Source organism: Microchirus variegatus, assembly GCF_963457635.1.
Source record: "Microchirus variegatus genome assembly, chromosome: 5".
NCBI lineage: Eukaryota > Metazoa > Chordata > Actinopteri > Pleuronectiformes > Soleidae > Microchirus > Microchirus variegatus.
This window is the reverse complement of record NC_139806.1, coordinates 36,736,723-36,760,884: the sequence shown is the minus strand read 5'-3', so window position 1 is coordinate 36,760,884 and position 24,162 is coordinate 36,736,723. Positions and strand designations below refer to the sequence as shown.

The following is a 24,162-nucleotide window of genomic DNA, read 5'->3' as shown; positions in this document are numbered from 1 at the left end:
ACACAAATTGGACACTATGGTATCATCGATGTCTGAAGGCGAGGTGGTGATATTACTGTAAGTCAGTATTGACATGAATGTCTCTTCTCTTCATGTCTGTTTTCAAACTCTGAACAGTGAATCAGACACTAGTAGTCATGATGTTGCTGCAGATACAGTATATACACAGGACAGGATTTCTTATAATTTCCATGAAAAAAAACAAATCTTGACTCTTTTTTTATTATTATTTCAGTGTATACTTTATCAGCAAGCGACTTGAACAGAGTGAGATAAACTTCAAAATGTTGGAGGGCAAGCAACAGAGCAAGAGTTTCTTTTTCAATTGTTGAATAACTGAGTTAGTGCTTATTAAACTTGTGGGAAAAGTAACATAAATCACAACCCGCTCTTTTCCTCTCACGTATGTATAAACACAACCAACATCTCAACGTGATAATCCAACACAAAAAGGCTCTGAAAATATACTTCCTGACGCATTGATTAGAGATGTAGAATTAGGGACAGCAGTTGACTACTTTGACGAATCTACAATTAAATACACAGGGTCACGTCCTGGCTGTAACAAATAACCAAGAATCCGTCTCTTGCACTGCCGACACCTGATTTACAAAGAAGGACGACAAGCCTAGCAGTTCTTAATGGTTTGCTGAACTTAAGGTATCTGTAAACGCCAAACTCACTGGAGACCAATTAGCTGTAACACTCCGAAGCACTTGGGATTACCACAGAAAAAAAGTAAAAATAGACTGGAATGGACTGGAATGGACTACCACAGACAAAGAGCCACTAAACGTAATTCAGCCCCAGGGACCTTCAGAAGCTTCATGATCCCCCAGGAGAAACCTTTGTGCAAAATTATGAAAGGAGACTCAAATGAGTTTTTCCCCCAAAATTCATGAAAAACACCAGCAACCACGATGACACCTTTTTAAATATTTATTTTAAACTAGGAAGACATCTGCCGGCAGTCCAGCTGTGAGTGATTTGAGGAGAGACTTTAAAGGAGATTATTACCGTAGTTGGGAGAATCCAGGCCTCTTGTACTGGAACATTTTCTGCAGGACCGGTCGACTCCACTACACACATCCTGTCAGACACGTGCACCTGCAAACCATCACACTCTCACATACACAGAGAGAGACAGACAAGAGGTGCAAGGTAAGTTCAACCTTGGCGTTGTAGAGGAATATACAAAGGACTTAACTTAGTATACAAAGGACTAAACTTAATATACAAAGGACTTAACTTAATATACAAAGGACTTAAATCATAAAACCCTGTGCCAGTATTTCTCAACCATATCCAGTGACAACTGTTCAACATAACATTCCACACTCTAAAAAAATAACATCAGGTAAATAAAATGCAGTCTTGTAGGTTTGATCGTTTGGAAAAATTTTATATCTTTTTTTTTCTTTTACTATAATATAATATATACTGTATATTTTTTTTATTGTGCTGAGAAAATCCGATACTAGTCAAGGTGTCCAGTCAAACCACATTCACACCCTCCTCACTAATGTTCCAACAGAAACAATGAAATAAGGTGGTTGAATCAATTTCTACTGTTTCTTCCACTTACCATTTATTATGCAATCACAGGAGCACATGTCCACGTCCACAAGCCAGAAGCAAAACCAATGGACTGGATTTCCTCAATGACAGTAGTGGACTTGTTTTGCAAGCAGGCACTAAGAAGAAGAAGAATAAACTCAGAGAATCATAATAAATGCTTGCTTTTGCATTGCCAAGCAGGCGCTTATTATGACAAGTGTCTTTATTCTTCTTAAGATGGGTACATACCTTGTCTTGCACTGTACGTCAACCCTGAAAATATGAATACTTACACATTTTGAAGCTACTTTTATCCTTAGGATATGTTACAATCTCCCACATTAAATTTGAAATAAAGATCTTTTCATTTAAATAAACACCACTTTAACAGAAAGAGAACATCTTACCTTTAAAAAAAATGTCTTTATTTAGAGGATGAGGTCAAACTGATGACATTGTGTGTGAGGACATTGAGCAAAGGGACGCAGGGTTTTTGCAGTTACACTTGAAGCAGCAGTTACTGGTCAAAAACAGCAACCAATCACAGCAAGGTATGTTCCCCAAAAAAAGACAAATAAATAAAATAATAATAAAAAAAGCAATCTGTCACGTTCTAATTTCACCATGCAAACTAACCAGTCCCAGTGGATTACACTTGACTGCAGGATCAGAGGTCAACTCTGCGCACACGCTTGATTTCCATCATGAAGGCAGAGGGTTCACTGAGAGCAGCAAAGTGTTCGAGCCTCTAGATCCTTGGATAAAATAATGTCATGACTACAAGTCCCATTTCAGACCATTTCAATAAGAAACAGAAATAAACGACAACTGAAATGAATTTAGAATTTTGTTGGGCAAAAAATAATATCGGTTTCTACTCGTGTCTTAATTAAAATCGAGCTCATGAGGTGTTAGAAAATAAATAATGTGTGCACAACATTATAATTCATCCTGTAACATTTGACATTATGCTGCCTCTTCCCCTGCTCTAGAAAGCAGCAAATACATTTCAGAAGTTTGTAAAAGCCAAAAGTTTGAGTATGAATGCTTTTACTTTGTATAGTAATAGTCCCATTATCCTCAAAAAACATACATTTAAAAGGTCTGGACGTACTGCAGTGAATATCCACATATTGGAGTTCAAAATCAAAGTAACGCTTTATATAAAATCTAAGAAAACAGTAGCAAGAGTGTGAAGGCACTCAACGCAGGGCTTTAAGTCCATATGTATGTAATTATAAAATCATGCACACAAATGACTGATTTGATTTTCTCGATAAGACCAACTGGACTGAATTTCCAAAACAAAACAACCATCAGCATTAGCGCTCCCCTATACTGACGTTCTCCAGTAGGTGGGGATTTTTGGTACCAAATTCAGTGCCATAATTTGATTCATGCACTTTTTTTTTTTTAAAGATTAGGACGATATGAGCTGGAGGACTGACACTGTAAGGCACATTGTATCACTGATGTCACAGCAATATTTCTAAATAGGATTCTTCTTTTTTTTTATTTCAGTTTGACTCCAACAGGAAGACCAGTCATTTTGGGATTCATTCCTTAGACTATTTCCAAAGAGATTTTTATATATTATGTAAATGCTCTTTAGGCTTTGTAGTAAACTTCTTGCCTCAAGTTTCTATGGAAACAGTCCAATATATTACAGATTTTTCCTTTTGTCAAATCATATTTTTTTTTTTAGCTCGTCTGCACAGTTAGATCACAGCTCCAACTTTACAGGTGAAACATAAGACGACTGCTGTTCAGGATCAGGTCGCTGCACACCCAACTTCACCGCCAAGTTCATATTTTGTAACAGAAGGCAAAAAATAAGGAGGCAACAAAGCAGGAAAAGAGACAGAGTTGGAAGGAGGCACAAACAGAAACGTATGTAACCATGTTTGCATCATGGAAGCTCCACCTACTAAGGTGAACAAGTGGCATGCTGGGAATGAGGAGTATTCTTACTCAAAAAGGCTTATTTTACAGGTGATCATCATCAGGACACACGAGTCATAGTTATTCCAGTATTTTACACGAGATGGAGATCCAGATCTGGATCCTGTAACGGCAGAAACATGTTAGAGGCTGCTGCTCTTCAAAGCCATACAGCGGTGAAGCTTTCTGCTGAAAAGAGCGACGGCGACAAATCACATCCAACGTGTTTGTCCTCTTGAAGGACGGGTAATAAGCAGCGAGGCCGATGGTTAATGTCATCAGAGAGACAGAAGCAACTGAGCGAAGACCTTCTTGGCTCAGGGACGACAAACTGGAGGCAAATGAATGAGCTTGAGGTTGCTCAAGTTAAAACCATCCATTAGCAGTCCTGTTTAGACCTTTCTAATTCTTCATCCTGTTGCTCCACCTCCACCTCCAGGTCCTCGTCCTCCTGCTGCTGCTCCACTACTTCCTCCTCCTCCTCCTCCTCCTCCTCCTCCTCCTCTTGCTCTTCTTTCTCACTCAGTTCCTCTCCAATTACATCGAGCCGCTGCTCATGCCCGTTTAGCACGTCCTCGTCTTCTTCATCGGGAATCCTCGCTCCCTGCAGCAGCAGCAGCCGCCGCTCCTCCACCAGCAGGAGGCGCTCTCTGATGCACTCCGCTGCCGTCGCTGTTTCGCTGGGACTCCCGAAGAACTGCTCACTCCTGAAATGAGAACAAATAGACTTGGACGTAAGATTGGGGCTGGATTATATGGCAAGAAAAAAACTTTTCATATCAGTAGATCACAATAATTAAGATGATAAATGTCACATAAAATAAATATTAATGTGAGGGTGTGTACAGGTCTGTAATAGGCTGTTAAGACATTTAGATTCAAACCTATCTTAGTGAGGACATTTAGACTGGTCTGGCTCTTTGAGGATTTTAAAGTTGTATTCACACCTAATAGTTTCCGCTAGACTCGGTATCATCGGGCGCTCAGTTCAATAGGCTACATGCACAATGGAACTTCTGCCTAGCAGCCATGGCTGCTGTTACGCTGGGCTGCCTTCGGTAGGTCGTGTTGTTGTTGTTGTGATTTCCCGGAGACGTTAGTGAAGTGCAGAGTCAATTTTATTAGTAAAAATGAGCAGATTTCGGATACAAGAGAAACGGTTATCGAATCAAATAGTCAGAACGTCAGCCCTACATTGTTGTGTACCCCTTTGTACAAATTTGTCTCGGTACAATAGTACGATATACCTTCAAAGGTTCCGGTGGATGTGTCTGTGCAAGCTGCATTGACTAAAATTGACTCTCCTACTTAGCACTTCACTAGCGTCTCCGGGAAATCACAACAACAACACGACCTACCTGAAGCAGCCGAGCGTACCGGCAGCCACGGTTGCTAGGCGGAAGTTCCATTGTGCACGTAGACTATTGGGGGGTTGCAACACTCTGAATAATATCACACCTTTTGAATAATATATTCCCCAAAAATGACTGAAGGAGAAGATGAGACAACAATGAAGGAGAAAACTTGCTCGTCTGTTGGTTAATGCATGACAGCTTCTGTTTCCTCCACCATCAGAGCAAAACATGGAGCTGCAGCAAATCCTATGCTTTCATGTGAACATACGACACATATTCGCTGCAGCAATGGGTTCTACACACACGCGTACATTCTGGTTGTGTTTACACACAATGCCCTGCGTTGTAGTCCGCTTCTTTTAGGCAGACCAGAGTTCGCGTCTTTGGTACGGATCGGAGTTCGGTTGCACGTTCACACCAACACAAACTGGACTTTCCGAGCAAACGAACTATGAGTCGAATTAGAAGAGCTGGTGTGAATACGACATAAGACCTGGGTTGTGGCATGTGATGGTTAAGGTTATGGTAAATGACTAAGGAATGCACTACATCTGTGAGTCTGTGTGTGTGTATATAAATACCCATCAGGAAAGATAACAGGCATCGTCAGTCTGTCTAACAGAGTTTTCCCAGTAGAGTCAACGTCATCCAGAGTCTCCGCCTCGACACATCCCTGCTCTAACACCTGAAACAGTAAAAACACAGGTCGCGCCGCGTTGAATTTCTTGCCAATATCAACCTGCCGACACACCGATCGAGCTCAGGTCCACATCACCTTCTCAGCGTTGGTGTGGAAGTTCAGAGCCAGCTCCAGTCTCTGTTGTCTCTCCTCAGCACTGACACTGAACTGCTTCCACACTCGGTTGAGTCTCGGCAGAGTGTCTCCGGACGAGCGGGTCGTACAGCGCAGGGACTGACAGAGGACGACGGTCGCCTGCAGCAGCTGACGGCCGTAATCATAGGTGCTCTGAAGGAAGACGGATACGAACGGAGAGATGGAGTGAATGTCTTGTCTGTCTATTTTAAAATGTTAGTAAGAGCCCTCTGGAGAAGGCAATGACAAACATAACAATGTTATGCGAGGGGTTATAGAACATATAGACCAGGGAGGACACAGTACAATATTCAAATCAGTATGTAATTCAGTAAGTATTAGTAGATGCTGAAGACTGTGATGTTGGTATGGTAAACAAAAAATGTTATTGAGCCCTAGAATAACTTCCACCCAGAGTCGGGCTCTGTTCACACTGGGATCTAAATGCAAACTTCCATCTCTACATAATACAAATGGTTGTTTTGAGTAATAATAAGAGAAGTAAATCTTAATGGGGGTCGAATGAGGACAGAATAACTGGTTTATAATGAGAACACCACAGAGAAGTACTACAATGAGTTCCACAGGAAACTTTGACAACAAAAAAATTGTGTTTGACAACAAAAAAAGTGTTAAAAGTGGTTTGTGAACTACAGATTAAAGCTGTAAGCTGTATAATACTGTAACTGTATCCATGTATGTTTATATGCATCATTTGACCAAAGTGAAGTCTGGCAGCGTCTCACCTGGGCCACGTCCACAAACTTCCTGTGTTTGTCCATCATGGTCCTGGTCTCTTGAGAGTCATCGCCCATTTTGATGTGGGTTTTTAACAGAGCATCCAAAAGCTCACCAAGCCACTCTACTGCCTGAACACACACACACACGCACAAAAAAAAGATCCAATACATCAGTTTCATACAAGATATACACTGTGCATGTGTTTGCTATCGATGTGTGTCTGACCTGTAAAGCATCTTCTTCACATTTGAACAGTTGGACCATCTGTAACATCTTCAGCCTCCTGACATCCACCATGTCCTCACACCTGTAGAGCACACACACACACACACACAAACACACACACCCAATAAACATTCAACTGTTTTACTGTTTGACAGGTGTTTCGGGCTCTGCAGGAATAACGTTTTTGCATCAATCTCAAGCTTTTGTATGAGTAAGAAGCAGGAGACGGTAACCTCTGTTTGCGGAGCTGCATCTCCTCCATCACAGCCTGAATGTGTTGAACATTGTCCTGCTGTTCTCCAGCTGGACGCTCCGTCTCCTCCAGCGACCACTGAGGCTGGCTGCACATCAGCTCCATCAACAACGCCCCCTTCTGACGAAGAGAAGTGAGACCTGCCTCTGCACAGAGGAGAGACGGCACGGACACATTAGTTAAAGTTGTAGGTGTGAACAAGAAAGATTTGTCATCCAGAGCACTGACCGACAGTCTGCAGCTTCTCCTCCAGCAGTTTGAGGTTTTGTTGAATGGCAGCTCCGTCAGCTGGAGCCACGTCAGCACAGAGCATGCCCAGTAGACCGTCCAGCTGCTGGGACAACTGCAGCGACAGACACAGAGATTCAATCACTCAAAAGAAGACTAACTTTTTTTGGGGGGGGAGGCTTCATCTCCTCATGTCCTGCTCAAACTTAACTTAAGTCTCATCAAGGTCAAGGTTCAGGTACAGTTTATATTCAGACATTTTATTTAAGGCACAAATGTACAGTGATGCTTGCGTTACCTCCTGCGTGGTGCTGTGGAAACCCTGCGCCGACTGCAGGACGTTCTGACGGTTCTCCAGCTGAGCTGCTTGTTGGTAGCAGACGTCGCTGAGCTGCTGCTGCAGCGCCTTCAGCTCAACAACTTCCTCCTCCTCCCCAGCATTTAGCAGGGCAGCGATCTGCTGATTCAACTCCACGTACACGGCAAACCACTCCTGTACATACACAGCGGTGCAGAATGAGTTAAAATGTTAACCCCTGTGTCCGTAAAAGGTCTTAATGGTTCATCAGTTTGTTCCTGTCACATGATATCATTTGTGTTTGCTCATTTCTTTTCCTTACACTGTGCTGACTCTCAATCTCCTCGTGTTTCTGCTGCAGGGTCTGAGCCGCACGGATTGAATCTCCAATCGCCTGATGAGTCTTTAACAGCTCTGAACCTGGACCCTGCAGCCAGGTCACCACCTGGGACAAAGGCAAACAGAAAAACTTAATATTTAGCTTATTACAGATTCTTAAGAACAATAATAATATTCAGGTGCTTGTGCCAGAAATGAAAGGCCTATTTATTTTCTCAATAGATTTTCTTTTGTGTGACCTAAATAGAAATTATACTCTTATAACTGAAACATCAGTACATTAGAGGGATGGCTAAATACCCCTGTACTACTTACATTTTATGGTCCTTTCAATATGAAATGTTAACTTATAAATCTGAGATTTTCTGACTGTGGCTGCAGTGAAGCGCAGTGACCAGCAGGTGGCTGTCAGGGTCCGTATGTTTCTGAGATGAGTTCAAGTGATAATAACGTTCATATCAACTGTGTAGATTAAAATCACAAACATAAGGTAAATAAAACAGAAAATGGGACAAATTAAATAGTTAAACAACAGCTGATTTAAGATGACAGCTTGGTTTATGAAAGGCGAGTTTCCACTGATGAGTATTTTGACATTGATTAAGTTTGAAGGTGACAATAAAAAACAAAGATCTTTTTGACATTTCTTTTTGTCTCTTAAATGAGGAAAACTAAAAAAAATAAGGAAAACAAAACAAATTTTGCCACTATTGTAACATCTATCAAACTCAACAGTGTTAAGATTAGGTCCAAACATGAATGAATCACAATGTGAAGAGTAACTATGTTTAATGTGGAGAATCAGTGGAAAGGCCCTTTAAACTTGAATAAAAAAAATAAAAAAAATAGATATAATATAAAATAAAAAAATATATATATGAACAAAATTATTTAAAAATGATGTTCATGTTAATTATGTTTCATTTAGTATGTATGTTATTTATTTCATTGTCTGTTGACAACACCAACATTTACTGGATTTACTTTCTTTCAGTAGTGACATAGTGTTTGATCAACACAAAATCGGATATTGCAATAAATTAATAAATAAATCGATAAATAAAATAAGCCAGTATGTCCACCTCATACAAACTTATATAATATGCACTGGTTATTTTATCACAATGAATTATAAACATACATCACATTCTCTCCAGATGGGTAAGTGTCACTATAATGATTTCATTTATCAGGTCAGTGATGCCTTGAAGAGCTGACACACAAGCATGCAAACACACACACAGTTCAAGAAGGATCTAGGACACCATCACCATCACCACCATCACCACCTCAAATCCTCCAGGCTAGTGACCGATATGTAAAGATTACCATGACAACCCCAGGCTCATCTCCAAGACTGTAATGTTCCCCATCAGCCCCTGAAGCTCTATGATTCTCAGTGTTGAAGCAGCGAAACACTGTTTCTAAGGGTCAACGGATGGATGATAACACATTCAAGAGACTTTTAAAGACTGAGAAGATACAGTACAGAGAGATGTTCCAACATGGAAGACATGTTAAGAGATTTGTGTTGCAGCTTTTGGTAGACGGCATCCTTTTAAGGTCTGTTGCTGCGCCGACTGGAACAATCTTCCACTGCATGTTAGACACGCCCTTAAAACCATCTTAAAACCGACCCAGTATGAGACGTTGGTTTTTATCTTTTTTATTGTTTATTTGTTTTAATACTTTCTGCAGTATTTTATAGATTTACTGTTTGTTCTTAAGTCTATTAGGTGTCATGTTTTTATATTTTATTTGTTTTATTTATCTCTGATGTACAGTGCTTTGTTTTTAAACTGTTTATAAATAAAGTTGGATTGGTTTGGATAAGGCACTTATAGTTGAATAGCTTTGGAAAATCTAGCTTTTGTGCAGTTTGAAAAGGGCAAAAACAACATGTTTTACCCACAATTCACAGTTTGCAATAGTCAGCACTAACTGGGGACAGTTGGTATGGCTAGTTATTTGGGAGAAATATGTTAGTCTGTGAGGCCTAAAGATGCAAATTGGAAAGTGTGTAGGGTAACAGACTCAACCTGACCACAGTCGCAGTCAATCAAACATGTTGGAATTTTTTGAGCCGAGTCTGGACACAATTGACTCGTGTGTACTGATTACTGACCCAACTGCAAACACATGTGGCTAACAGCTGGTTGCCAACTGTCGGAATATCAGGACACGGTCGCTCTCGCAAGAGTTTGATGCTGATGTTCATTGCAAACAGTCGCTAAGGCTGCAATTTAAAACAATTCATCTTCTTAAAGATTTTTGTTTTTGAACGTGTGCCAGTGCTTTACCTGCATGACCTTGGTGTGGATCTCATCTAGCTGGGAGCGTTTGTTTCGCTGCCTGCACAGCTCCTGGTATCTGGTGTACTGCTCCCTGAGTGAGTCCAACAGCTTCATCACCTGTGGCTGAGCCAGTAGCTCCTCCTCCATGGGGCACCAGGCAGGACCTGCAGGTCAGAGGTCAGGAAGAAGACCTGTGGGGTTACAGTCTAGCACAATGTTTAAAGTCCAGTCTGTGCATATTTCTTATTTAGTTACCTTCAGTACGAGCATTAATGTAATGTGAAGCAGCTAAGCTAGATGTAAGCATTAATCTGCTGTTTGAACAGGGTTACACTCCAGGCTTACCACCAGATTTTGAAACTGGCTGCAGTCGTGCACAGCCATAAACACTTTGTGAGGTCCAACACTGACGTTGGGTCTCACAGCCTGTGTTCATCCACGTCACCTCACAATGTTCTGAACAAGTTTTTGCACAACGAACCGTGAACATCTTGCACTTAACACGTACGCGGAGGAGCAACGTTATAAATGGAGTCAGTGCTGCTGCTCTGAGTCAGTGTGGACATGTAGCAGCTCAATGACTGCTTACAAAAATACTCTAAAGAAAACATTCTCGTCTAAGTTGGACCAGCACAGTCACTTCTGCACGACAGACAGCTGCTTCCTCACCTCCCTGTCCTCCTCCTCCACCCTCTGATCCATTAAAGCGCCGCTGCTGTAGTTCTGACAGCAGCTCATGGCCTGTGCACACAGAGGAAACAGACACAGAGACAAAGGGTTGGTTTGAGAGTTAAAAGCCTGTTATAAAAGCATCAGAAACAATAATGCGTTACATTACAAAGATTACAAAAGGAGCTGGAGGAGGGAGGAGGGTGGTACCACAAACAAAGACTCCTTTCACCTCTGCACAGCCAACACACAGACAACAGACTGCTCAGTACAGTGAACACATCCATCCATCCGTGCAACCACAGCGCTTTATAATGGTCTTTGTAATGACAATGTTATTCTATTCATTATCAATTTATTTTTTGTTTTTTAAAATTATGTTTGATCGTTTTGTCAGATTTTGCCCAATATAAATACACCCTTACATGGAAAATTTCACTCTTAAGGTGTTAACATGAGAGGCAGGATGACAGTTACCAGTTTGAAGGACAGTCTCTGGGTCAAAGGACGGTAACAGGGCACAGTCAGTCGATCTGCAGACGACACAGAAAATACAGCTCTGGATTTAATCCGTCTGCTTTAAGTTTACTTTAAACTGCAGCTTTGTGAGTAACCGCGTGATTACGTACTTGTCCTTGTCCACCGAGCTGCTCTTGTCGCTGTCGTTGATGATCGACAGCTCGTCCAGTAGTGACGTCGACTCTTTGGTGAACTTCTCGAATACCTGCAACAAAATAGAAAGCGACATGCTAAGGCCCTATGCCAGGTGACGCTTTAAATGCATGGATTCATTAAATTAAATACTGACCAGTCTCTTGTTGAGCCAGTCGTTGTGGTCGTAGTCCAGACTTCCTCCAAAATCGTCCGTCAGCTGACAGGGTTCAATGTAACGGGTCAACTTAGTGGCAGAGACAAGGATCACCTGATAATAAGCACAGACACAAGCAAACAATATTATCAGAACAATAACGATGATGCACAAACATGTCTCATTCATATTCATATTTTCAGCTTCACTCTGTGAGCAGCTGTGGATCAACCCTCCATCTCACCTCATACATTCTTTGTGTAATTTCAGTTGTATAATAACAAAAACTAAGCAGAAGGTAAAGAGTAAAACAACCCAATCTTCCCTTAAGTGATGTGTAAGCAGCCTGTGAATAAGGTGTGATATAAAAATAGCTGCGTTATATAAACGTGGGTGTGAATGGATGAACGGCAAAACTGCATAGCAACAAGGAAGACTGGAAAAGTGCGACTGTATATAAATATTACGACTGCAACTATGGATTCTTTATATTATCAGTTGTTTTCACTGTTAATGGATTAGTTATTTGATACAAAAGATGTTTGAAAATTATGAAAAATGTTGATCCATGTTTCCCAAAATAATAATTGTGTGTCTTTTTTGGACCACAAATGAAAATTATTCACTTTTAAAGATTTCTTTGATATATGGATTATAGAAACCATACAATGTTTACATTAAAGATTATTAAAATTAGAGAGCTTGTTTTAATTACTCAAAAAAAATGATAATTCCGGTTATGGGAATAGTTGGTGATTAATTTAGTAATCGATGAATAATCAATTGATTGTTGCAGCCTTAATAAATACAGACAGTTTAACATTTAATATGTCAGGTGGACAGTCACTTTGCATGATAGTGGACATGCTGAACAATGTGAAACTGTCTCTAAACTAAACTGTAACTAAATCAGAAACGACCAATGAAGAAAGAACATAGACCACGCCACATTCCTCTCTCAGAGGTGAAGACAAACACACACTCACACTATCATGATGCCTGAGTCCACAGTTGGCTTTGACTAAGGGGAAACTTTACAGCAGGTGTGACAAGGTCATAAATACTTCAACCATCCTCTCACTGACTGGTCAACAGAAAACAAACAGTGTCAGTCTCTCAGGGACAAATGCTGCTTAAAGATCAATGAAATGCTGTGATTACACATAGACTGAATGTCTCGATCAAAGTGTGTGACATTTGTTGCTGCAACAATCCTTGTTCAGGGTATTTGCAGGAATGCTGAAGTTAATTTCAATACCTTTTTGAAGACTTTTTCAAGACCTTCTCTAGATATTTTAAGACCTTATTGCCACTTCAAGCTGTAATCAGCAACACATATTTAACTTACAAAACAGTTTTAGTTTGCAACTAGATAAGCACTCGAGAATGCAGACCTCCACCAACGCAGCTCAGCACCCCCCCCCCCTCCCTTTGGACTTTGGAAAATCTACTCTTAGCTTTATTATTTCAGCAACATATAAAAGCACAGTGCCTACAAAATACACCCCGCTGGCATGCCTGGGTCAGACAGCGAGTGTTTTAACCAGTGATAGGGTCTAGGGATCACACCCAAAATTTAATCACTTGTTCCTGGTCCCATTGTGGACATTTCCTGAAAATTTCATAAAAATCATCCAAATCCGTTCGTGACTTTTCGAGTTATGTTGCTAAATAACAAACAGAGCGACAGACACAAACAAACAAACTCTGTTGAAAACATAACCTCTTGGTGGAGGTAATTTAATCTATAGAACACAACAATGCAAAGGAACAAAGCTCGAAAGAATAAAGATGCATAATGTGTACATGCACGGCCACGGGCCAATCTTGCAGGGCGAGCAGGCCTGCGCGTCGCTGTTTTTAACAAAACGCGAGGAGGAAAATAAATACATTCACGCATACTTTTTGCAGTGAAACTCTATGGAGAAAATGTAATACCTCATGAAATTGTGATTAAGACTTTTTAATACTTTTTAAGGGCCTTAGTTTTCGCAAAATTGATTTAGCAACTTTTAATACTTTTTAAGACCCCGCGGACACTCTGTTGTTTAATGAACACTACATTTCTAGGAAAAATTCTGACCCATGACTGAAATCGTTAGATAATTTATCCATCTCTTAGATGTTTCTTTCTTTTTTACACATTTGCAGTGATCACAAGACAAACTTCATCATCAGCTTCTCAAAGAATTCTCTAAATAAAGAAAGTGTTCAGTCTTCAGCCTGCAAGCTTTCTTTTCCATTTTGTATGGGGAAAAAAAAAAAAAACCAAAAATTGATGAAGTATATTTTGAAAGATTCAATCATTGTTGTATCATATAGAACTCTGTCAATGTCATTTGTGGGAAAGACCTTTACAAATAAATCTGGACAGTCAGACAGCTGCTGATGAGTCTGTCTCTCAGTTGTCTCTGCAGCAGATGCTGTCAGAGATACTGCGCTCAGCGTGTGTGTGTGTGTGTGTGTGTGTGTGTGTGTGTGTGTGTGTGTGTGTGTGTGTGTGTGTGCGCGCATGTGTATTTATTTAAACCTTGGAACAGCTGTATGACCCACGCCCCGCACACACGCTCCATACTTAAGATGAGTCACATTTCAACACTGGAATCTCCCTTCCCTTCCAGCAGCTGTGCACCCGCGTGTGTGTGTAAATACTGAAATAAAGTGAGGCTGATGACAAAAACTCAGGAATTCTACAATAAATGCTGGTCAGCCCAGCGTAAATAAATCAACACTACATGTGAACTCACAACTTCCATACGATCACATATGAGTGTTAATTTGGAGTAGAAATTCCCTTCTTTCTCTTCAACAAGGGCACACATGGCCAAGTGGAAAGGGATCTTGGCTTGTAATCGGAGGGGTGGGGTACCCCTGAGCAAGGTACCCAACCCCCAAAGCCCTGGTGCTGTTCAGTGACTAATTCTAGGAGAAAGAATTTCCCTAAGGGATCAATATAGTATAAAGTATAAGAGTATAAGAAAAAAAACAAAAAACTGTTGGTGCTCAAGAGCTTAAATTGTCGACAAACATAACAGTTGGGGGTTTCAGTCCCAGCACTTTGGCTAAATCTAATCTAATCATCGACTGTGAATATCCAAACACAGCAACATTTATTTGTTACATGCAGATCCACCAATTTGTTCGGGTTACCATAGCAACGCTGGAGGAGCCAATGGCTGTAGAAATCTGGGTCAGAGGGACGACCGATTTCCGTCTGCAAAACCATCTGTTATAATAGAGGAGGAGGTCTAAACTCTGTCGCTCACACACACACACACGCACAACATTGATAATGGCTCAGGTTTCCAACAGCACTCAGGACAGTTAATAATGCTCAGGGATATTATGTTTGTCTGAATTTGCGATCGGGTAACACGTCCAAAGAGGGTGTGTGCATTTTGTAGATCAAAATATCATCACAGCAGCAACAACAACAATGTAATCAGGCAACATGTTGCACGAACAAGTTCATTTGGGGAGAGAGAGAGAGAGAGAGAGAGAGAGAGAGTCATTCAGGCTGAAACAGAATCAGGGAGTAGAAATGAAAAAGGTTTGAACAAAGCTTTTTCAGCCTCTGGCAGAAATGAGGATTTAAAAGAAAAGTCAAAAATGGAGTTAACTCTACAATGAATGGATGAATGCAGAAGATTCCAAAATTCCAAAAGAAGGGACAGCACAATGTAAATAAAAGTGGCCTCATACTGGGAAAACCTTTTTTTTTTGTGTAAATGAAACTTGAAGACTCACCTCAAAGCCCAGACGGTCTTTCTCCTTCCAGAAGCAGAAGTGTGTGACCTTCTTATCCCAGAACTCGTCTGGCTTGACCACGCAGACCAGTGACACTTCGGCCGGGATCACGTTCTGAAACAGCATCGACATTAGACAGCATTATTGTCTCATCAGCTGTTTATTATCCCGATGAAGTAACATATACTGTACAAGTTTCTGCACGCTGAAGCTTCTGGGTCGTTGTTAAAAATGTGTTTGTACCTGTAACATGAGCACCACAGTCTTCACAATGTTCCACTGAGACTTTCTTCCATCCACGATAACAGTGAAGCCACGAGCCTTACACTTCTCACTGAGAGAGAGAGAGAGAGAGAGAGAGAGAGTGAGAGAGGGAGAGAGAGAGAGAGAGAGAGAGAGAGAGAGAGAGAGAGAGAGAGAGGGGAAAAAATGTATAGGTCAAGGTTGTCATTAAACGTCACACATGACACCATTCAAATAAATCACATAACCTTAAAAATATCTCACCTTTAACTTTCAACATTAACTTACTTTATACAGTCTAGTGCTTTTCCATGTGTTAAAGGACTCACATTATCCCCTATTTCTCCAAGTTAACTTAGTTCCCTGGTGTCCTAATGAACATGTCTGTGACATGCTTTGGTCAAAATACCATAAGAATGAAGCACCACATCAGTTCAATCACCTGCTAAAACAGCCCTGTTCAAAACGCTCTGTTTAGTAGTATCTCTTTAGATCCACCTTAAAAAAAAGTAAAACGAAACTTAAGGGACAGGAAATGACATCAGCCACAGAGGCTACTGGGAGCTAACAGCAGTTAGCATTTGGAAAAGTGATCATTTTCAGGCTCTAGCAGGCACATTGCTGTCATATATAACATGTATCCACTGGACAGATAAATCCTCTGAGGCTGGAAGTTTGTGTAGAACTCTGTGCCGCACTGTGGAGCCAAGAATAAAACTTTTAGCACTCTTGTGTGTTTTACGGACAAAGCGGAGCTCCGCGTGACAACAATTCCACAAATTTAGCACATTGTGACGTCTCAATGAGCGCGGAAGTCAGGTAGAACCTTTTTATAAAGGTTCCACCTGGAACCCTTTTGGAGGGTTCCACCAAGAACCTTTTTTAAAACCATTCATTCAGGAAAGCTTTTTTTTAAAGGGTTCTCTGGATCAAAATGGCTCTTACAGGAACCATTAGTGTTACCAAGAAACCCTTGAAAAACCTTTTATTTGGGAAAGGGATTTTCAGAAGCAAATGGTTCCAGGTAGAACCTCAGCCCTTGTAGAAGAACCCTTTCGGAACCCTTATTTCTAAGAGTGTAGAGTCACTTATCAGCCCAGTCTACCTCCATGCACTGTGTATCCTACTGAACTCAGGTCCACCCGCTAAGGACGGAACCTTGTGTGCTTCTTGCAACATTTTACTGCATCTTGGTGATCTGTTCCACCTACAGAGTCATTAGAACTCTCTGTGATGGTCTTGCATTTAGGTCCTACTTCATGCCCCTGACAGTCTTACTGGTTTCACTGCATTGTGGCTCTCAATGATTGATTTTGATCTACCAGAAAGTCGAGGGGCAAAAAATAGAGGAGACAATAGATCCTCAGATTATTCCGGGTTCATTACTCAGATCGTTTCCCCTCATCACAAAGTAATAATCATCAGGACCTGCTTTGGGTTTCTGCGTCCCTGTGGAAGAGATTGCATTACATTTATCCTCTTGTTTAAGTTTCCTTTAGGGACGAGTATCTGAAGAAAAAGCTTGACACAAAGTTGTTGTTAACTTATGGCAGTCAGTGATTGATATCAATCTACCAGGAGGTCAAATAAGGACACTAGATCCTCAGATCTATTGATGAGGCACTTCTGCTGGAAAACGCCCTGAACACGTGAAGTTTGCGGAAATATATGATTAGGTCTGAGGCAGTTCCTGAACAGGCACAATAAATAGAGGTGTGACAGAACCCAACCACCATCAGTACCCAGCAGTAAGACGGGCTCTTCTGAAACCATGCTGCACATCAGACTCAGCACCTCATCATCAGCTCTGTGTGAGTACACATCGAGAAAAGCAACTTCTCACACTTTTTCAAAGCTCTTAATGGTCTTAATGGTCATTCTCTCTCGGCCCTGGAGAACACTCAGGTCTTCTAGTTACCTTTTTCACGATTTCAAAATTTAGAACAAAGATCCACAGTGAGATGCCACTCTTTCATAACAGCCCACGACTGTGGAACAGAGTGTTGAAACTTTTAAAAGCTCACTCTAGAACTGCCCAACTGTAAAGTGTAGACAATCTTTTAAAAAAAAAAAAATTATATTTATTATAGGGCAGGAAAAATAGTGTCTAAACCTTCTTAATTTCCATTGCTGTGCTTTGTGAATGTGTATATGATGATGAACACAGAGGTCCGATACAGGTGATACAGGTGTTGGAAGCAATTTATATTTTAAAACTTCACATGAAGTGTATTTATTGTTTCTCTGCCATCAATTCTATTTGAGACAGCATTTGCATTTATTCATAATCAAATGTTTTTTTTAAATGATGTGGGACATAAGGTGATGCAAGTTAAACATAATATTATGTTTATGTTATGTCGTTAATTGGGTTGAGTTTGGGTTCATTTAAGTAAATCAAACCTGAATCTTGTCTTATTGTTTTTTTTGTTATTTTAATTTCACAGATTGAGCTCCTGAGACTCTGACTCACAAGCAAAGTGATGTGTCTCACGAGGGTTATTTACTATTATTAACGTTATGTCCATGTGTCTTTACTACATTTTAAAAACTGCAACTTTTGTTTGCTTTTATGACACAGTACACCTGACCCTAACTTTCTCTAAAAACGTATTAAAAGTAACTAATTTCAAAAACAAAAGGTTAAAACTAAATTAAAAACTAAAACTAATGAAAAATCCACAACTATTATAACCTTGAACTTAAGCCAGTGCTTCAGTGTTCAGTTAAATCTTGTACAGAGATCAGCAGCAATTCAACCACCTTCTTAAACCGCATTATCGCAGGAAATAATGTATGAATATTCTGCACCAGAGTCATTGTTAATGTTATGATATAAATATGTGCCGTTTAAATGAGATTCTTCTTTCTTTTCCAGTGCTGGCAACATCATGTGTTCTCTGGACAGCAGGTAAACATCTGAGGCTGTTTGCATTTCCTGTAACTGAAGATGCAGTTTGCACCTTAGATACACTTCATTTTGTTCTTTCATATCTTATTTTAATAGTTTCCATGGAGATGGTTACCACGTGTGACAACGGCGACAATGTCCAGCGCCTCAGCTGTGGTACGACTGAACTTTCTCAATCATTGTGTCTACATTGATTAGGTTGTCAGTGATTGTACAATAGAACTACTACTAATTTCCTACTTCTGCCCGTGATTCTCCTGAAGTTTACAGATTCCTCCCATTTCCTATGTTTTGACTTAGAAACACAGACTGTGGAGTGATTAAAATCCATAACAGTCTGCAGCACATAACTAATGTAATGTAATTTCTCTTGACAAAGACCAGAGGCAGAATAATCAACATAATCAACAACAAAAAACATGAAAAGTCACTGCAGCTCACATCATCACTTAAGCATCAAGTATTGTTTGCTCTGTATCTGTTTGTTTGTTTGTGCTTCCACACTTGCACTTGCCAATATGACCAGCAGAGGCCGCCAGAGGCTTGTTGCGTGAATGGGTTGAAGTCTGCCACCTCTGATTGCCTTGTTTTTGTTTATGTATCCGTTGAGTCTGATTGCAATGAACTTCAATTGATTTCTTTATGAAAAACACTTCTTTATGAGGTCCTGTTCCTTATTTTCTCCTCTGCTGTGATAACAGACACTGGGGTGATCGGAGTGCAGGCAGCACTGTACGGACGTGCAGATAAGGTGACCTGCAGTGAGGGAAAACCTCCACAACTGCTTGCCAACACAGAATGCGCTCAAGTGGGCACAGTAGATGCCATCAAGACGAGGTATACATTATGTTTATAACAACCAGATCAGTCATGTGTGTCTCATCCAAGGGTGACGTTTGATTTTAGGTGTTTTTGCAGCATATATATGATTTCTTTATCTCATGTGATTTTGCTTGGTGTCATTCTCAAAGGTGTAATGGCAAGAAGTATTGTGAGATAAACACACATTTTGTTCGTACCTCCGATCCCTGCTATGGAATCTACAAATATCTGCAGACCAAATACACCTGCCTCCCAGCAAGTCAGTCACACTCCTGCCATCAAACACTCTAGATGCAAATGTGTTGTGATGCTGTTGTCTAACGGGATTCCTGTTACTTTGACAGATCATGTCGTCGCATGTGAGGGTTCTTCAGCACATTTGAGCTGTGGTAAGACGGTGGTGACCTTATGTTGGGTTGATTTCTTCAAAAACAGTTGACCTTTATGAAATTAAATATTTTTGTTTCCTTTTTGTCAGACGAAGGAGAAGTAATATCTGTGTATGGAGCCGACTACGGACGTCGTGACCAGACGACTTGCTCTCACAAACGACCTAATTCTCAAATTTTAAACGTCGACTGCTCCAACCCCACTGACATTGTTGCTACAAGGTTACAAATATTATATGATATAATAATACTTTGTTGTTGGCAGGGGTAGATACGATAACTTCAAAGTTTGTTTGTTTTTTAATCAAAAGAAATGAATTCCAAGCCCCACATTATGACGTCAGGTCAAGACGTCTGGTGCCTTCTTCTGCTGATACATAGTCAACATTAGGCAGGACTGTATAGTTGAGATATTGATGCTCTGTCCCAGTTAGCTGAGGTTCAACAAAGATATAATGAGGAAGATAAATTATGGGAGCAGTTGGAGCTGCCCTTTTCCTGAGTTATTAAGGCTGTGTGAATTGCTAATTTGAAGAACTGTTGAATAATACATTTTTCTCTTACATTTACAGCTGTGATGGGAAAAACAGCTGCACCGTCGAAGTAGCAAACTCTGTGTTTTCAGATCCCTGTGGTGGCACCTACAAGTACCTGGAGGTGGCGTATGTGTGTGATTGTAAGTACCTGTGTCTAATGTGTAATTCAACAGAAAAAAAAAGAACTGTGTGGAAAGTAATAGTTGTTTTTTTTCTCTTGCAGATCCTGTGTGATTTTAGTGTCGACGTGGACGTCTTCTTGTCACAATAAACATACAGTGAACAAAATATTTCTGTTTGGGATTTTGTCCATTGGTGACTGATTATATCAGAAAACATAATAGATATAAGATATAGATGGTCATTGATTGGCAGTTTGGCCTGTCAGTCAGTCAGATGCATGACTCTTACCACTGACATCTCCATTCAGGGTTATTTTTATAACCCCTAACCCACAGGCACTAAATAGTATATCCAACAAATATTATGGGATCGAATGAGCTAAAAACCCTTGTTTTTCAGGAAATGATGCAGTTAAAGAGTGTTTGTATTGTTGGTGACCAGGTGCAGAATATTCATACATTATTTCCTGATTAAATGACAAAAACACTTCATCACAAAGAAAAACTATTCTAATGAGTCCATCGCAGAGCCACTCTTTTATGACTGTACATGGACACATACTGTACTACTTCAGTCTGTGTTTATATAATAACGATTTATTTAATTTATTGATGCATCTGTAAATACATAAGTGAAGTATTCTTTTAATAGAATTTATCGTTGTCAGGAAAAGTAATGTTTACATGTGTTGTGGGATGTGACTACCCTGGGTTGTAGTAACTGAGGCTGCTTACTGTGTGAATGTGAGTGAGTGGAAGACGGGTGTGTTTACATGTGTTTACACGTGTCCTGGGGTAAAGAATGGTTGAGACGGCGACTGGAGCAGATACAGCGAGTTGTTGGATGTTACTGTGCAATCAGCTGATAAAGCCGGATTCTCTTGAGCAAAAACGTCCTGTCATTTGTGTGCCACCACGTAACAACTGTGGAGGGAAGTCTCAGGAATTAACCCCCTGGAAACAAACGCTACCTCCAGCCCTGGAGAAGACTGATCTCCCCTGCATCCCCAGACAACGGTCAGGAGATAAAGTACGTTATACAACGACTACTCTTATTATATCTACACAATTATTTTATGCAAAATAATCTGTCATCTTTAAAAAGTGTGTCCCCATTCGTCAAACTTCTAAATTCACGGTGGTGCAGGTGGAGAAGCAGAATAAAAGGAGAATGTCACACACTGTGACATCATTGACTCTACCAACACCAGGGAAGGCAGTCTGCAATACATGCAATGAAGGTGTCAGCATGGGAGCAACAACCGGAAAAAACAAAAATACTTGAAAAACCAGTGGTACCATCATATGATTAATCACCCTGAGCTGCATGAAACAGCACAGAAGAAACGGGAATCTGAATCTCATCAGGATGAGGCAACTTCATCTCAGCCAACAATAGAGGACAAGTTTCAGCTTTTAACATTGACGCCAATATTTTCACCTTTACTGCAAATGCATGTCGGCTCCAAATATCAGTTATCGGCCTCCTTGACTACTAATAACCGATAACGGCCCTGAAAAAAACATATCGTTCTATCTCTAGTAGATATACTTGTGTGGGTGAGTACCTTGGGATGCTGAGAAGATAGTCCAGAGTGGCGCTGAGCTCCTCCATGCTGGTCTGATCTGAACTCAAAGGGATGGTCAGGATCAGACCACTGCGCCTGTCTTTGCCCCCTTGACAAAAACAGACAACCACAAATATGATTATTCACATAAATGCATTTAAATTTAAACTGGATTTAAGACACGACACGCACAATATTAAATGTGTTTCCGTATTTTGTGTGTGTGTGTGTTGATTTTTCTACCTGACAAAAAGGCCAGTTTCTTCTTGAGGATGGGGAGCATGTTGGTCGCTTCCGTGTTTACGTTAGACATCTGTAGACACAGACGCAAACAACAACTTTAGGATCATTTTCCACATCTTAGAATGGCATCGATGTGTCAATATGAACAGATAAATAGACACTAACCCACTGGTTTAAGAACTATTATACAGACCCAGATACATGCACACAAGTTCAGATAGTATTACACACAGGCAAGTCACATACAAGTATGGACACAAGTGCATAGACTCAGACAGAAATTAAAATGTACAGAAACAAATTACCTAGACAGGCCTAGATACAAGTAATACACAAGTTCGGATGGTTTAACACACAGTTATGCAAATTCAGACCACAATACCCAGACCCAAACACAGGTAAACTGAGTCAGAGTCAGCTACATACCTTTATTTTAGAGACCCAGACAAAAATAAACAATTTCAGACAGAAGTACACAGAACAAGACACAAGTACAGATGTACAGACACATGTTTACAGGAGACAAGTGAGGCAGAAGTTCAGGCTGAATTACACAAGCCCAGACAAGACACATTCAAACATTAGTCATTTGTCGTCATTTTATTGTGCAAACACATACCATTATAATCATAGTTTGTATAAAAATGTAAACTATACTACGCACCTCAGGCATCAAGCGTCTTTGGTTTGTAGTGAGATTAGCAGTTTAGCGTTGAAAACAGTAAATAAGATTAAAATAAAGAACATGGATTTGGTTTTAATCAAAATTGCATGTCTTGGTTTAGGATTCTGGAGTAATTTCATGACCCGGGTTTTCAGTAATTCTCTTTTAGTGATTTATTTAGGTCAGAAAATCTGTTTTCCCAATCAAGTCAAGCTGAAATTGTACTGGTCCTTCAAAAACACTCAATTTACAGCCAAAGTTTTGGTTAGATCGTGTGACACATGAGTCATATTATGTCCTCTCTTTGCTGTCTTGAGGTGAGATGTCATAGTTTTCTGTACATCAATCAGATATATGAATGAGTATCTCATGACAGCTGTGGCTCTGTTACTTGTGATGATCAAATCTGATCAAACCACACAATCCTGATTATGCAACTGCAGAATTATATGTATACGTATCTTATGATTATTGTAACTATTAGTGTTGTTGATAATAATAATAATAATAATAATAATAAACACGATTTTACTATTTCTTTTTACTACTCACTATGAACCAACTGTTATTAATAAATCTGCTTGTAATGGACGACTACTCTGAATAAATTAAAAAAGATATATTATTATTATTATTATTGCGTTTGGGGCAGAGAAAGCAGCATTTGCGATCATCTCGTCGCTGCAGCATCAGCCAGTCTTATATTTAGACTAGACCATATACAGTCTTATAGTCTTATATTTTGTTATATGTTGTTGTTAGTCATATATTTTGTTTTTGATTTTAAATTGTTGTGTCTGATTCAAGTGTTTGAGTCTTCTGTTGCGTTTATATTTTGTTGTGTCCTTTTAAGTCTTAAGTCTTTCGTCATTCCTGTTATTTTATCGTGTGCTTTTAAGCCTTGGAGTCACTGCAAAATGTCGTGATGTCCCCATAATGACAATAAAAATTCTCCATTCTAGATTGTGATTCTTGATTCCTGCAGCAGCATGGTGTTTAGGGCTCATCTTCCTCCTCCTCCTCCTCCTCCTCAGCAGCAGCAGCGTGTCTGCGGCCTGGCTGCAGCCGCAGGACGGCCCGGCCCGGCTCGGCTCGGTTTGACTCCGTTTGGTTCGTCTCGGCCCACAGACACAATGACCTACATTCAGTTCCTGCTGCTGCTGCTTTAGTGATTCAAACCCCGCTGACCTTAGACATTCAGTATCGACAACTTCTGTCTTAGAGCAGCATTAAGTATTGATCAGGCGGATTTTCTTACCTTTCAGTCAAATCTGCAGCATTTTACACTGTCCCGATCTTTTTTCTCCCTGTCCCACTCTTCTTCTTCTTCTTCTTCTTCTTCTTCTTCTTCTTCTTCTCCTCCGTGTACCTTCTCTTTAGCGGCTCTTCGTATCT

At 40.3% G+C, this 24,162-nt stretch overlaps 2 protein-coding genes across 2 annotated transcripts; one reads left to right on the top strand and one right to left on the bottom strand.

Moving 5' to 3' along the window:
- Positions 1-3,601: 3,601 nt before the first annotated feature.
- On the bottom strand, positions 3,602-24,162 carry sestd1 (SEC14 and spectrin domains 1). Its single transcript, XM_083889953.1, has 19 exons — positions 24,026-24,162; positions 22,104-22,173; positions 21,861-21,969; positions 15,513-15,603; positions 15,270-15,383; positions 11,523-11,636; positions 11,344-11,438; positions 11,192-11,247; positions 10,715-10,786; positions 10,052-10,209; positions 7,735-7,857; positions 7,413-7,607; positions 7,115-7,229; positions 6,867-7,032; positions 6,634-6,715; positions 6,414-6,536; positions 5,629-5,820; positions 5,435-5,538; positions 3,602-4,205 (listed from the first exon to the last, which is right to left on the bottom strand). Exons 2-19 carry the CDS (start codon positions 22,171-22,173, stop codon positions 3,878-3,880), a joined length of 2,307 nt encoding a protein of 768 aa, XP_083746079.1. The 5' UTR covers positions 24,026-24,162; the 3' UTR covers positions 3,602-3,877.
- Positions 18,525-20,404, top strand: LOC310926682 (L-rhamnose-binding lectin SML-like; the record flags this gene model as incomplete). Its single annotated transcript, XM_083888868.1, has 7 exons — positions 18,525-18,579; positions 19,125-19,260; positions 19,395-19,504; positions 19,590-19,634; positions 19,724-19,856; positions 20,207-20,310; positions 20,394-20,404. The coding sequence occupies 7 exons, from the start codon at positions 18,525-18,527 to the stop codon at positions 20,402-20,404; spliced, it is 594 nt and encodes a 197-aa protein (XP_083744994.1).